The sequence below is a fragment of the Rhamphochromis longiceps genome, linkage group LG3 (genome assembly GCF_057381845.1).
Source record: "Rhamphochromis longiceps isolate RC_006_pf linkage group LG3, R_longiceps_female_GT1.1, whole genome shotgun sequence".
Lineage (NCBI taxonomy): Eukaryota > Metazoa > Chordata > Actinopteri > Cichliformes > Cichlidae > Rhamphochromis > Rhamphochromis longiceps.
The window spans coordinates 55,203,273-55,219,115 of record NC_140559.1 but is presented as its reverse complement, the minus strand read 5'-3'; the positions used below and the strand labels follow the sequence as shown (position 1 = coordinate 55,219,115).

Genomic DNA, 15,843 nt, shown 5'->3' with positions numbered 1-15,843 from the left:
GGCTGCGCTCTTGGATTGATGACTGCGCTGCGTCTTATTAATTATGCTGCTTGGATGATGTTCAAATGGACAATTAAAGTGCCGTTACGTTGAAAGGATTTTATGGTCAAAGTCTATTGTGGCTTCCAGTGGATATATGTTTTAATGGATGATCACTGAAGATTAAAATAAATAAATAAATAAAAAATCGAACAAACAAACGGGAAAATCATGAGTCAAACAGGTGATGATGATTGTTCCTCTAATGATTTGGGGGGAAAGAGAGAAAGAAAAATGACTGGAAAGGCATTGTTGAATAAAATCGAAAAATCACAAAATGAATGCAAAATATATGTTAATAAAATGAAAGGACTAATACAAAAAATGAAAGCGCTCATGCAACACAATGAAAATCTTTCTCAAATTAAGCAGTATTTGGTGGATTTAAAGGCACTGTGCGAAAAGGCTTCAAGTTCACATGTTGAGGTGTTGTCTTTGGTGCTAGAGGAAGTAATAAAACAAGAGGAATGCTTTTCAAGTATCATGAAATACACAAATGTGTTTTTAAATGAAATTCAGAACTGGATAAATCAAAGAGAACAAAATCCTGCTGTTTGTCCAAAGCAAATCAATTTATTGGAAAACAATGTTGCATCAAATACTGAGACAGAAGTGGAGGATGATATCAAGCCAAGTGATAGTGTTTCTGTTGTGATATTTTGATACCATGGTAGCATTTACTGAGTATTGTTTTTGATGATATTATACAAAGGACCCTGTTTCTGCAATGCCCTTTGTTTTAACCTCATCTCCTCTTGCTGTGTCAACTGAAGATTTTATGGTGTGAAAGTAGATACTAAGGTTGGAGGGAAAACACCAACAAATCACTCTTTTACTTATCACTCCCTTGCAGAAGATGTTTATGTGAAGACCATCTGGGTTGTGTCAGAACTCACGGATGTAGGAGACCTCTGTATAAGATTTATAGGCCTTGTGAGTGCATCTTTATTGCCCTTGCTGAACAAAGGATTCCAACTGTCGAAGGACACCACCCCACCCAGTGGGCAGGGTCTGAACTGAAACTTGTTGTCTGCCTATAAAAACTGCTGCACAAAGAATAAACTTTGAGTTAGTTTTGGATGACAATTTAGAACAGTCTCCGCGTCTTTTTGTTCTTCCAAACTGCTCCCGGTACTCCGGCCGGTGCTGTAATTAACCGTTGATCATACTTGAGAATATTTTAATTGTTATAGGTTAAAGGATGAACTCTGATGATGAAAGCCCACGCCTCAGAGAAACCCGGAATGGAGTTTCTTGCAGTTTCAAATGTTGAAAGCCACAAAACTTCTTCAAGATCTTCAACTTCATCTGTTCGTATGAAAGCTGAGGCAGAGTTGGCAGCTTTAAAGACGCGGGGAAAAGGACACTGTACCTGTCGATGCACGTTTCCCAAAATCTAAACGAGTCATATCGCTCCATGTTTGCTACTTTTGGTTTTTGGTTTTCTCCCGCAGAGTAAGAGCATCGCAGGAGCTCCTGAAGTCAAACGACGCCTCCCAGCACTCATTTATTAAAACGGAGTCGATGCCAAAAGTCTTAAACGTTAGAATCAAAGCAACAGCTGTGAACTCAGTCATGGTGTCATGTGCAGCCTCCATCTTACTGTCACTACTTTTTCATTTTAGGGTACGTGAGGTAAAGCGTCCGTCGATGTAGCTTGATTGTACAAAATTATTTTTCTACGTTATTAACAAAACAGAGCAGAGACTGATGCTGCTCCTGTCTGACCCCCTTGTGTCTGGCACATGTGTATTCTGACTTGTGTGTGTGTGTGTGTGTGTGTGTGTGTGTGTGTGTGTGTGTGTGTAGGAGCGGCAGTCGCTGTGTGAGTGTGATATCACATCTGCATCACTCAAGCGTAGACGGGCCAGAACACAAACGAGTCCTTTCATTCGGCTCTGTTCTTTCTCCTTGTCTGTTTTATAAGCTAACACTAGAGGGCGCCATTGTGGCACATTCAGCGCTCACTCTGAGGTCACTGGACAGAGAAGAAAATACCAAACTGGGAGACGGATGGAGACGAAACATCTGGAAGATCAGAACTGTACATTTTTAAGTGTAAGAAAAAAAACAGACAAAATATTTGTAAATATTAAGTTTCTTGTTTATTTTATGTTTTGTTTTTTTGGGGTTTTTTGGAGTGAATGAATGATATGCTTATTTTGTGATGACAAAAGACAACAGGTGCAGTTTGTAATGAGAAGAAAAAAATGGCCGTTAGCTTGAGGTTTCAAATGAGTTCATCCTTACCACCGATCAGTTTTGTCTTTGTTTTTTCAACATTTATTTTATTTTTGTCATAACGTTGATCGTTATCATGTGACCATCCTGTAGCAGGAAGGTTGCTGTAGCAGAAGTCATCTCCACTGAAGCCCCCTCACAGCAGAGGGCCAGTCATGCTGTTTATTAGCATTTGCTAGTTTTCAGTGAGAAAAAACATTTTCATCAAGTTTTAAATCCTTTCATTGCTCTTTTCTCTGCGATTGTCATAAAATCGTCGTCCTCTTTTCAAGCCTTAGCTCGCTTTTATTTTGAAAAATGAGTCTTGTGATCAGAGATGAATCTGTGCTGCATGATGTGCATAACATCAGAGCGATAAAAGCCAGCTTTGCCTTTCAGTGATTCGCAGTAAGGACATAAATGACCTAAACTGAGACTGAAAAAAGTGCAGTCAGTTAAATGTTAGCTCACCTAACATGTAGCAGTGTTTACATGTAGCCATGTTTGACAGACTCCAGGGCTTTGATACCATAAGATGCCTCATATCCTCACAGACTCATGAGATCACACAGGTGGTCTGACCTGCTCGTGTCACACTGTGCTGTCTGTCTGTCCGTTGTTTTTCTCCTGCAGTGATGTTATGTAGCAGAAAAACAGTTGGATGCTGGAAAAGTGCAGAGCGATGGGTGACGTGTGGAGAACATCACAGTCTGTGTGTGTTCAACAGCTGTTAGAGCCACACTTTGTCCTTTCTGTGGTATAACTGCTGGATTTATTTTATTCCAACACTCAAAAACTGTCAGCAAAGCAAAACTTCATGATTGGATGATCCTGTGTCACGTCCACAGTGTCAAACGTGCACAGAGACAGTGACACCCACAGAGAAACCCTCAGCTTGGTGTCCATTGCAAATCTGCACCTGCTGTCTTGTTTCTACTTTCTTTGTTGAACTCAGAAACTCGAGACTTGAGATGAAGAAAAATGTTAAATAATGGAATAAAAAAAAGATGATTATTAAAAAAAGTAAAGTAAAATTATATAAATAAATGAGGTGATGATATTTCTGTTTACTTTAGAAGTTATTATACACTGTATGCTGTGATTCTGATCTGGGAAACATTAAAGACATTCATAGCCAGACTGCTGACTTTGTGTTTTTATTCAGTCGCCTAACAGAAGTGCAGTAAGAAACGATTTAGCCCATCCTGATTTCTTAGCTGTTTGCATATTTGCCACACTTACGTGTTTCAGATCATGAAGAACATTTTTATGATAGATAAAGATGACCAGAGTAAGTATAAAATAAAGCTTTTACATGTATTGCTGGGAGGTTGGCAGCTCCCTCCACTGCTTGGCCCTCTGTGAAAAACAACTGGGATCCAGCTTCCCTGTGATGCTGAATTATATAAGCGGAAGAAAATAAATAGATAGAAGGATGGATGATTGTATTTTGTGTACAATCGTTGAAGTGTAAAAAGGGTTGGCCCTCCGTGGTGCCCTAAGCAAAGTTTGATTTTTGGAGCCCTTTAATAGTGCCAATAATAGTGATTAATGATCACCTACTATAAATGTATTTCATTTTCTAATGTTGATGTTGTTGTAATCCACAGTGAAAAATGTCATAAAAACAGAGAGAAACAATAGATCAAACCTGAGAGCTGCACAGTTGCAGCAGTGTGGTTTACGTCATTGTGTTGTCAGCCTGTTTTACACATCGGTGGTTTCTTATTGACATGTAAAAAGATCTGAAATCGTAGTAAATTCAGCTGCTATTGTGGGCTGGGGATGATTTACACTTAACATTTTAATAACTGGGTACTGAATGTCAGAGGCCCAATGTTCCCTCTAATTTTTCACGTGTCTGAGCGAACACACAAACTCCCTGAGCGATCCCTTGGACCAATGAGCGACATCAGACGTGTGCACTGTGGTCACGCCGGCATCGAATCCATCCAAGTTACATGGTTTATTAAAATAATCAAATTACAGCATTTACATTTATGTTAGACTACTTTTAATTAACTGCTTTAGCCCACTTACCATGAAAATGTAAAAAAAAATCTTGTTCATGACCTGTGTAGTATGTTAACACTATTGGAAGTAAAAATAACTTGAACTCCAATTTCGAAAACACAACTTTCTTTCTTTTCTTTTTTTTCTTTTATACAGCTCTGACTTGTATTATGAGTCTGTGGTCTGGGAGAGAGTCCTGTAACTCTCTGTCTCCAAAATACAGTATATAATGACCAATGCTGGGCAATTAATTATATAGTTACTTCTTCAAAAAAGTAACTCAGTTTGGCAAACAAAGTTTTTTGCAGCTATTTTTTTAAATGCAGCCAAGGCGTTTTTAAATAAACATTTCAAACTATTTACAGAACAATCAGCTGTTCTGCATCAAATCTGATGCCACACAAATTATTTGTGCCACTCCAAAAAATAATTTCTGTCCACTATGAGATAAAGGAGAACAACAGTCTGATACCTGCAGGCCTGACAGCAGCAGATGTATCACTCCTGTACAGTGCTTTAAGTGGCCCAGAAGAGGTGCCGGTACTCTATTTTTTTTCCGCCTCCCCTGAGGTAACAACAACTATATTGAATGGGTTTTATATACAACAGTCAACAGACAACCTTATACAAAATAATAAATCATTTTATTAGTTTGTGGATTTGCTTGAGCTAGAAAGAGCTACTGAACATAAATAAAATGTGCAAAAAGGTATTGAATTTGTTTTTTAACAAAATGTACATAAAATAAATTATAAACTAATTTGTATTTTGCTCTCTCTTGAGTCACTGCTGCTATCAGCAGCAGCACTTGTAAAGTGTACCTGCAGAGCTTGGTAGTTCTCCCATACTACTTTCACTGTTCTCTCACTTGAAGCAACCCAAACATAATAACCATAGAACAGTAGAACATAATCTTGAGTCTTGAAGATGGTTCATTTCTTTACCCCTGAAAAATATACAAAAGCAGATTCAGCAAAATACAATCACAGTACACCAAATGAAAAATGAGAAATACTGTACAAATCATTTTACCTAGAAAAGGCTCCAGCACGTTTTGGGCTCCACTTTCCTTTCACTTTGGGCTTCGCAGTTTGTGGATGCTGCACTTCTCCTCCCTAGTGCCAGCCATGTCTGCACATATGTTTGTGTGTTAAACTGATCCAAGGGTGGTCCGTTGCATTTCAGGAAAATCATATTTGAAAGCCTTTTGATGTTGAGAGAGTTTATTTTATCTGTCAAGTATCATTCATTGAGCTGAAAGCTCGCTCGCATTCACTTGTTGATACTGCAATGGTGTGGACAGCTGTAAGAAGCGGCTTCAGGGCTGCTGGTGTCTTGGACGCTTTAAGGTCTTTATACTCCCTAAATCCTAGGACACTTTCCCTCTCCCCAACTCTGAATCTCTGACATAAACGTCTGACCGCTGCATCCCCATATTGAATATCTAGAGATGCAGGCCAGGAGTCAGACTGGAGGACCTTGATGTCTGAGAGGAGGTGACTATCTGTCTTTTCAGATGAGGTTTTACTGACATGCGAGGAAGTTGTTGGAGTCATCCTGCACTTAACATTTTCAGCCAGGCTACGGAAAAATTGGCCATGGTTGATTTTTATAACCCTCTGATTTTCATGCAGGCATACATTTCTGAAGATTTTCTCCTTTTCAGCTTCAATGGCAGTTTGTGTGGGACCAGGTGTGGATACCATTGACTCAAACACCCGGATTTGTCGGTCCAGCTGCCTGTCTGCTTGATCCAAAGTCATGTCCCATCTCTGGAGCATTCTTGAGAGGTCACTGAGTTCTGTGAAAGCGTCATACATGATGCCAAGATTGACCACAAAAGAAACAGTAGTGAGAACATCATTGAGTCCTTTGTATTTTGCTCTCTCTCTTGAGTCCCTGCTGGTATCAGCAGCAGCACTTGTAAAGTGTACCTGCAGAGCTTGGTAGTTCTCCCATACTGCTTTCACTGTTCTCTCACTTGAAGCAACCCAACGCACTGATAAAACACGGCCTATCACAAGGAGACGTTGTCCAACATTGTGAGCACTCTCGGTTAACTCCCTTTGGTTTTTTGGTGATGCATGGTAGAGGGAGTAAAGCTGATCTAAGAATATTTTAAAGTGGTTGATTCCTCCTACCTCCTTCAAAACATCACAAACTGCCAGTTCCAGTCTGTGATTGGAACAATGCCAGACAAACAGGTAAGGGAATTTGGAACAAAGCTGCGCAGCAACTCCTGCTTTCCTCCCAAGCATCACTGAGGCTCCATCACAAGCAAATGCCAACAAATGTTGCTGTAGGTAGTGAGGGTCAAAGCCATTATTATGAAGACATCCTAACAGTGCTTCAGTGATGTCCTTTGCTGTGGTCCCCTGCAGCTCAATCAGTTCAAAAAATATTGTGTCTGGATTTTCACTGGAAATAGCTGACCGCAGGCACACGACAAGCACAGACTTTCCACTTATTGTAGTGGATTCATCAATGAGCACACACAATTTTCTTTCATTCATCACTATGTCATTGACTACCTTCTTTTTCATTTCAGCTGCAATGTGATCCAGTATATTTGCACATGAGTTATTAGAGTGCAAAACTCTGCCCATCTTGACACCATTTAAGACTTGCAACTGGACATCTATTGGCATGTCTGTAAAGGGACGCCCATGCTTGCCAATCTTATAAGCTGTTCTAAACACATTGCAAGTTGAAGCGTAGTCAGCCTTTCTCATATCTTCAATGTGTTTTTGCATTGTATTTTGTGTTGCCTTCTCTTTTATTTCAACTGCTTTCTTGTGATAAATTGAGTCTCTGTGCTCTTTTATTTTCTTTCGTAGTGAGTTTTGTTGTGCAGCCTTGTCCCTTCCAAAAGACGAGATTAAGCACCCACTCCACTCCTGCGACACTCTCTGCCCTTGCTGCATGTCCACGCGAGCACAAACTTGACTACACACACTACAACCCAACTTTTGATTTCTGCTGATCAGCCACTTGTAATTTGTGGAGAAATACCGGACTTGTGCTTGGGACCAACATTCTGGCCACTCATGCTCGCTAACGCGGCTGTTGTCATCGGTAGAAATGGTGTCATTCTCGTCCTCGTCGTCGCCAAAAGTGCCGTCGTCCGCGGCTGCGGCACTAGTGCAGCTTTCATTAGCTTGCGTCTGACCTGCAGCGATATCATTCTGGCTCGGTGGGGTGTCAGCCAGCGAGTCCTCTGATTCTGACCTTGTTCTTTTACTACTCAGAGTCTGAAGCCAGGAGAGCATATTAAGTGTTCATTGTTTTTGTATTTTAACGAGCAGCTGTTTGCGCGTTTTACACACCCTCTCCGGACCACGTTGAGTTGTTGACATGACAACGGCAAAAGCGACGCATGCGCTTTTCACTTGTAAAACACATTGGTGTATGGGTAATGTAGTCTCTGCTCTCGGTGGGACGAATTAGGAAGCGTGCTTGTGAAGGGCGCTCTGAAAAGCGGCAGTGCAGCCAAACGATGTGCAAATGAGAGTACCGGTACGCTAAAAGCACGTTCTGGGCGCATGGAGAGGTGGCGGTACTCTCAAGAGCTATATTTAGAAGTGGCGGTACTGAGTACCGGCGCGTACCGGCCCACTTAAAGCACTGCTCCTGTAACACCTGTAACATTCAGCAGTCGCCTCATTGTTCTGACGCACACAACAAAACTACTGACTACACTACACACTAACTACACAAGATTTGCGCTAAACGTCGCAAATCTCTCACATCTCAAAACACCACCGTCACTCCTAAAACTTCCCCCGTTTCTTAACAACTAGATGCCACGTTGCATTATCATTTTTTGATTGGTCGACATGGTACTTTTTTAGACGAATAGGAAAGGCAGAGGGGGTGGGGTTTGTTTTTGCTCACAGGTGGAGAGCGCTTTCGAGCCTTTTTTCTTATAAAACGCCAATTTAACCGTTTCTTCCCGCAGTAAATATAAACAACCAGTATTCAGGAAGAAAACCAAACATTGCATTTTTTTTTATCACAACTCTGGTTTTACGTGGCCTATCAACACGATTTAAAAACTGGTGTAAAGTCCCCAATTTTTCCGTCAATTGTTCCGTCTGTCCTGCTCACATCTCCAATGGTTGTACACGTTGTCATTAACATGGCTTCACTCCACATCAGCCACGCCGCTTTGCCAGCTAAAACACTGGTGTCGGCACATAAGGACGCTGTCATAGCCTGTCAACAACGTTGATTGGCTGCGCATATACGCATTATTGGCTGGACTATGGGATAAGGTGGCATCGTTCCCATATGGGAGCAGCCAGTCACTTACTGACTAACACTGCAAAACAGAATTGTTAAAGTGTTAATTTTAATTTCAATTCAGGTTAGATTTTTTTGTGCGCAACGCAGAATTTCTGTGCGCAGAGACTGTGCCAGCAGTGCGCAGCTTAGAGGGAACATTGCATAGGCCCACTAAAAGTTACAAAATAAGCTACTATCAAATACATTTACTGTAAACACATCAGAAGGTTATTTATGTGGCAAAAAGTTAGATCTATACAAAATGTTGCAGGGAAACGGAGAAGGAGCCTCGTATAGGTTTGAGTTTTATTCACATCTGTTGTGCAGGTACAAATAGCAGAGTGGAAAACTTTATACTTTGTGTTTGCAAACATTAATTTATGAAGATTAATTAACATGAGTGTAGCACAAAGTAAAGGTGAAAGCAGTATTCTGACATGACAGTGCAATCAAAACACATTTTGCCACAACAATCTGTGAATAATTGTAACAACTGTCATTTTAATATTGGACAAACTAGTTGTGCAGCCCTAACCTGAAATATGCTGTTTGTTCTGAATGAAAAACGTTAGTCTTTGGTAAACATTTTAATCCCATTTATAGATGCAATATGTTATTTCAGTTAAGACTGAATGTTACCACACGTTCCCATCATTAGAGCGCATTTAAAGTGTGGAGAAGTCTGTGAAGGTTCTCAGTCATCCAGGTCATTGTAGTCTAAGGAGCTTGCAAAGAAAAGCGTCTGGACTTCTTTGAGTTACTTGAAGACGTTTCACCTCTCATCCGAGAAGCTTCTTCAATTCTAAGGGTCAAATGGTGGAGAGTCCAAGCTGTATTGAAGAATTTCTAACTTCATGTAGGCTAAACAGCGGCCTAGAATTAGACTCAAAATCCTGCAGTTGCCCAAAATAAAGGGGGCGTTAATGTACCAGATTCTACAGAACTCCAGAAATAACTGCTAAGATGGGTCCAACACATCTGAGTTCATGCTGGAGGAACTGTGGGACACACTCTGCCAACCACACTCATATATTGTGGCTCTGCCCTAAACTCTGTGTATTCTGGAGGCAGATATTTGATGCTCTCAAAGACATTTTCCAAGGTAAATATTCCACTAAGTCCTACAGCAGCAGTGTTGGGAAGGATTGCAGAACATATTGACTGCAAAGCCAAAACTTACTTGCTAAATATATGACTCACTGCAGCCCTAAAATGCATAACTATCAGATGGTTAAAACCAGATATAATCTATGGATCCATGTCTATCTGATGGAACAAATTACATACTCAGACTACAGAAACAAGTCTTTGAGAAATGGTGGGGACCCATGTTACCTTTACTATTACAATGAAGAACACCACCTAATTTTGTGAGCTCTCTCTCTCTACACACGCACACACGTGTGTGCTGGACATTCATGGCTGCTTTGTGTAGTTACAGTTGAATAGAGGAAGTGTAGGATGTATCACTGCTGATTCAAAATAACATGTAAGAGTTTGTGGAATGTTCTTTGTCTGTATATAAGATGTAAGGGCGGTGGCCACAATTCAGAGATGGTCCTGGTGTTTCACTGGGAAGCTCTCTCCACATTGTAATGTGTTTATTAAACCCACTTCAAATCAAGCTCACTGGGTGCAGGTTATTGTTAAATTTTCCTCAACAATTTGGCGTTGTCAGGCTGGATTCCTCAGGTGAGTTTTGCTGAATCACTGGTATGTGGTCACTGGCCATCCTGAGGTAAAATTGCCTCAGTCCCACCGTTCCTTTGTTTTCAAAAAGGGGGAACGGCGGGGTGTGCTTCAGCAACTCACACATGCAGGAATTTTTAAAAGAACCAAGAGAGGCACTGCAGAGGATCTGCATCAGTGAGCTGTTTTGATTTGGGAGGGTTTTATACGGGTGTAATTCATGGTTTGTATCACTGCAGTGAAAACTGATGTTACTGATCACGAGAGAGGAACATATGTTAGTGACAAGTTTCTGTGTTGTGTCCCACCTGTATCTACACAGACCCTGTGGTCTATATCATGAGCACCTACACATTAAACAACTGTAACATTATAATGGCATCAAGCTCACACTGAGGCCTGTGGGGCACTATCAGCCAGTGAGACAACAGACAAATTTCAGTGTTTTAACATATGAATATTAAATACTTAAGGGCTACTTGTTTAAACAATGGAGGTGAACGATACATCATCATTTTACATGATAATATCACAGATGATAGACTAAATGAATAGATTTTAGGTGCTTGTGCATTCTTAAAGTCTGATATGTTGCACTGAACTGAGTGTGTCAGCTGTTCAAAGCCTCTCCCAGTCAGTGCTGTTCTCCATGCCTGTCTTACTGCACATGGTGTTATTAGCACAAACACTTTAAAGGTGAACATTTAGGACTTACTGCAAATGTTACTATGTCAAAGTTTCTGTGACTCAAACAGAGGAAATTTTGATTTTTTTATTTCCACACCTAATTTATTTAAAAGTATTTAATAGCATATAACACCCAAAATATGCTTCGGTTCACATTTAACTCCAGAAAATCATCAATCAAAACATGGATATTACCTGACCACAGATTCGTGGTGATGTCACTGCTCTTTTAACTGTTTGGTGTCTTTGCTTTGTTTGCTGGTTGTAGAAATGGTTTATTTGAGCTTTGAGCTGAGATTCAGAGGTTTCTGTGGACACTGCTCATGTCGGCACTTATATTTCTGACCTTTTCTTATAGCCGATTAAACATGATCTCCTCCCTTTTGCCCCCATTTTTGGTGGTGTAGGCACAAATGATCAGGCATGACATTTTCATAATAAATAAGATACTGCAAATAATTATTTGTGCGATTGAAGTGAATTGAAAATGTGTATGCAATCATACAGTTTTAAAGATTTGGCCTAAATAACGTTGGAGTGAATGAGTCTAAACATGATGACCAAACTAGTGACACACACACACACACACACACACACACACACACACACACACACACACACACACACACACACACACACAATGTTATGCCAGTTTCAGCTGAAACTATGTTTCAAACCATATTCTGGGTCTTTAGTTCACCATTTATGAGGTTTCAAGAAGAAAATAAAAGACAGATCTGAATGTTTGAAAATGTTTTGGAAAGATTCTGTAAAGATGAGATGAAAAATACTCAAAGGATAAATTTAATTGGTTTATTATTTAGATAAGGTGAAAAAAGTTAAACAAACAAATAAATGAAGAAAAAAGGCAGAGGAGAGAAAACCCCAACAATCCCCTCTGAGCAAGCACTTGGCGACAGTGGGGAGGAAAAACTGCCTTTAAACGGGCAGAAACCTCCGGCAGAACCAGGCTCAGGAGGGACAGTCAACTGCCGGGACTGGTTGGGGGTTTTAAATGGATGATTCCTCATCCTTTTAAAACATCTTTGGTGGAGTTTAAATGTAAAATGGGCAAAATTCATCGTGATCGTGACTCCTCACGTCAGCATGCTTGGTTACCCGACAACATTAAAACGACTTGCAAATATGTTTTAAATGGATGATTCCTCATCCATTTAAAACATCTTTGGTTGCATTTAAATGTAAAATGCGCAAAATTCCTAGCGATCGTGACTCCTCACGTCAGCATGCTTGGTTACCCAACAACATTAAAACGACTTGCAAATATGTTTTAAATGGATGATTCCTCATCCATTTAAAACATCTTTGGTGGAGTTTAAATGTAAAATGTGCAAAATTCCTCACGATCGTGACTCCTCATGTCAGCAGGCTTGGTTAGACGATCACAAAAAAATGACTCGCAAAGATGTTTTAAATGGATGATTCCTCATCCATTTAAAACATCTTTGGTTGGGTTTAAATGTAAAATGCGCAAAATTCCTCGCGATCGTGACTCCTCACGTCAGCATGCTTGGTTAGACGATCACAAAAAAATGACTCGCAAAGATGTTTTACATGGATGAGGAATCATCCATTTAAAACATCTTTGGTTGCGTTTAAATGTAAAATGCGCAAAATTCCTCGCGATCGTGACTCCTCACGTCAGCAGGCTTGGTTAGACGATCACAAAAAAATGACTCGCAAATATGTTTAAATGGATGATTCCTCATCCATTTAAAACATCGTTGGTTGGGTTTAAATGTAAAATGCGCAAAATTCCTCGCGATCGTGACTCCTCACGTCAGCATGCTTGGTTAGACGATCACAAAAAAATGACTCGCAAAGATGTTTTAAGTGGATGATTCCTCATCCATTTAAAACATCTTTGGTTGCGTTTAAATGTAAAATGAGCAAAATTCCTCGCGATCGTGACTCCTCACGTCAGCAGGCTTGGTTAGACGATCACAAAAAAATGACTCGCAAAGATGTTTTAAGTGGATGATTCCTCATCCATTTAAAACATCTTTGGTGGAGTTTAAATGTAAAATGGGCAAAATTCGTCGCGATCGTGACTCCTCACGTCAGCATGCTTGGTTAGACGATCACAAAAAAATGACTCGCAGAGATGTTTTAAATGGATGATTCCTCATCCATTTAAAACATCTTTGGTGGAGTTTAAATGTAAAATGGGTAAAATTCGTCGCGATCGTGACTCCTCACGTCAGCAGGCTTGGTTAGACGATCACAAAAAAATGACTCGCAAAGATGTTTTAAATGGATGATTCCTCATCCATTTAAAACATCTTTGGTGGCGTTTAAATGTAAAATGCGCAAAATTCCTCGCGATCGTGACTCCTCACGTCGGCATGCTTGGTTAGACGATCACAAAAAAATGACTCGCAAAGATGTTTTAAGTGGATGATTCCTCATCCATTTAAAACATCTTTGGTGGCGTTTAAATGTAAAATGCGCAAAATTCCTCACGATCGTGACTCCTCACGTCAGCATGCTTGGTTAGACGATCACAAAAAAATGACTCGCAAAGATGTTTTAAATGGATGATTCGTCATCCATTTAAAACATCTTTGGTGGAGTTTAAATGTAAAATGCGCAAAATTCGTCGCGATCGTGACTCCTCACGTCAGCATGCTTGGTTAGACGATCACAAAAAAATGACTCGCAGAGATGTTTTAAATGGATGATTCCTCATCCATTTAAAACATCTTTGGTGGAGTTTAAATGTAAAATGGGCAAAATTCCTCGCGATCGTGACTCCTCACGTCAGCATGCTTGGTTAGACGATCACAAAAAAATGACTCGCAAAGATGTTTTAAGTGGATGATTCCTCATCCATTTAAAACATCTTTGGTTGCGTTTAAATGTAAAATGCGCAAAATTCGTCGCGATCGTGACTCCTCACGTCAGCAGGCTTGGTTAGACGATCACAAAAAAATGACTCGCAAAGATGTTTTAAGTGGATGATTCCTCATCCATTTAAAACATCTTTGGTTGCGTTTAAATGTAAAATGCGCAAAATTCCTCACGATCGTGACTCCTCACATCAGCAGGCTTGGTTAGACGATCACAAAAAAATGACTCGCAAAGATGTTTTAAGTGGATGATTCCTCATCCATTTAAAAGATCTTTGGTTGGGTTTAAATGTAAAATGCACAAAATTCCTCGCGATCGTGACTCCTCACGTCAGCAGGCTTGGTTAGACGATCACAAAAAAATGACTCGCAAATATGTTTAAATGGATGATTCCTCATCCATTTAAACATATTTGGTTGCGTTTAAATGTAAAATGAGCAAAATTCCTCGCGATCGTGACTCCTCACGTCAGCAGGCTTGGTTAGACGATCACAAAAAAATGACTCGCAAAGATGTTTTAAATGGATGATTCCTCATCCATTTAAAACATCTTTGGTTGCGTTTAAATGTAAAATGCGCAAAATTCCTCGCGATCGTGACTCCTCACGTCAGCAGGCTTGGTTAGACGATCACAAAAAAATGACTCGCAGAGATGTTTTAAGTGGATGATTCCTCATCCATTTAAAACATCTTTGGTTGCGTTTAAATGTAAAATGCGCAAAATTCCTCGCGATCGTGACTCCTCACGTCAGCAGGCTTGGTTAGACGATCACAAAAAAATGACTCGCAAATATGTTTAAATGGATGATTCCTCATCCATTTAAAACATCTTTGGTTGCGTTTAAATGTAAAATGCGCAAAATTCCTCGCGATCGTGACTCCTCACGTCAGCAGGCTTGGTTAGACGATCACAAAAAAATGACTCGCAAAGATGTTTTAAGTGGATGATTCCTCATCCATTTAAAACATCTTTGGTTGCGTTTAAATGTAAAATGCGCAAAATTCCTCGCGATCGTGACTCCTCACGTCAGCATGCTTGGTTAGACGATCACAAAAAAATGACTCGCAAAGATGTTTTACATGGATGAGGAATCATCCATTTAAAACATCTTTGGTTGGGTTTAAATGTAAAATGCGCAAAATTCCTCACGATCGTGACTCCTCACGTCAGCAGGCTTGGTTAGACGATCACAAAAAAATGACTCGCAAAGATGTTTTAAGTGGATGATTCCTCATCCATTTAAAACATCGTTGGTTGGGTTTAAATGTAAAATGCGCAAAATTCCTCGCGATCGTGACTCCTCACGTCAGCATGCTTGGTTAGACGATCACAAAAAAATGACTCGCAAAGATGTTTTAAGTGGATGATTCCTCATCCATTTAAAACATCTTTGGTTGCGTTTAAATGTAAAATGAGCAAAATTCCTCGCGATCGTGACTCCTCACGTCAGCAGGCTTGGTTAGACGATCACAAAAAAATGACTCGCAAAGATGTTTTAAGTGGATGATTCCTCATCCATTTAAAACATCTTTGGTTGCGTTTAAATGTAAAATGCGCAAAATTCCTCACGATCGTGACTCCTCACGTCAGCAGGCTTGGTTAGACGATCACAAAAAAATGACTCGCAAAGATGTTTTAAGTGGATGATTCCTCATCCATTTAAAACATCGTTGGTTGGGTTTAAATGTAAAATGCGCAAAATTCCTCGCGATCGTGACTCCTCACGTCAGCAGGCTTGGTTAGACGATCACAAAAAATGACTCGCAAAGATGTTTTAAATGGATGATTCCTCATCCATTTAAAACATCTTTGGTTGGGTTTAAATGTAAAATGCACAAAATTCCTCGCGATCGTGACTCCTCACGTCAGCAGGCTTGGTTAGACGATCACAAAAAAATGACTCGCAAATATGTTTAAATGGATGATTCCTCATTCATTTAAACATATTTGGTTGCGTTTAAATGTAAAATGAGCAAAATTCCTCGCGATCGTGACTCCTCACGTCAGCAGGCTTGGTTAGACGATCACAAAAAAATGAC

The 15,843-nt window shown here is 40.1% G+C and overlaps 1 protein-coding gene across 1 annotated transcript; it reads right to left on the bottom strand.

The window, feature by feature from the left end:
• Window positions 1-5,507: 5,507 nt before the first annotated feature.
• On the bottom strand, window positions 5,508-7,687 carry LOC146675338 (E3 SUMO-protein ligase KIAA1586-like). Its single transcript, XM_085401146.1, has one exon. The coding sequence runs from the start codon at window positions 7,539-7,541 to the stop codon at window positions 5,508-5,510; it is 2,034 nt and encodes a 677-aa protein (XP_085257272.1). The 5' UTR covers window positions 7,542-7,687.
• Window positions 7,688-15,843: the final 8,156 nt, after the last annotated feature.

Bases quoted from the DNA above. Each gene is read 5' to 3' on its own strand.
- LOC146675338 (XM_085401146.1), bottom strand. From the start codon at position 7,541: ATGCTCTCCTGGCTTCAGACTCTGAGTAGTAAAAGAACAAGGTCAGAA.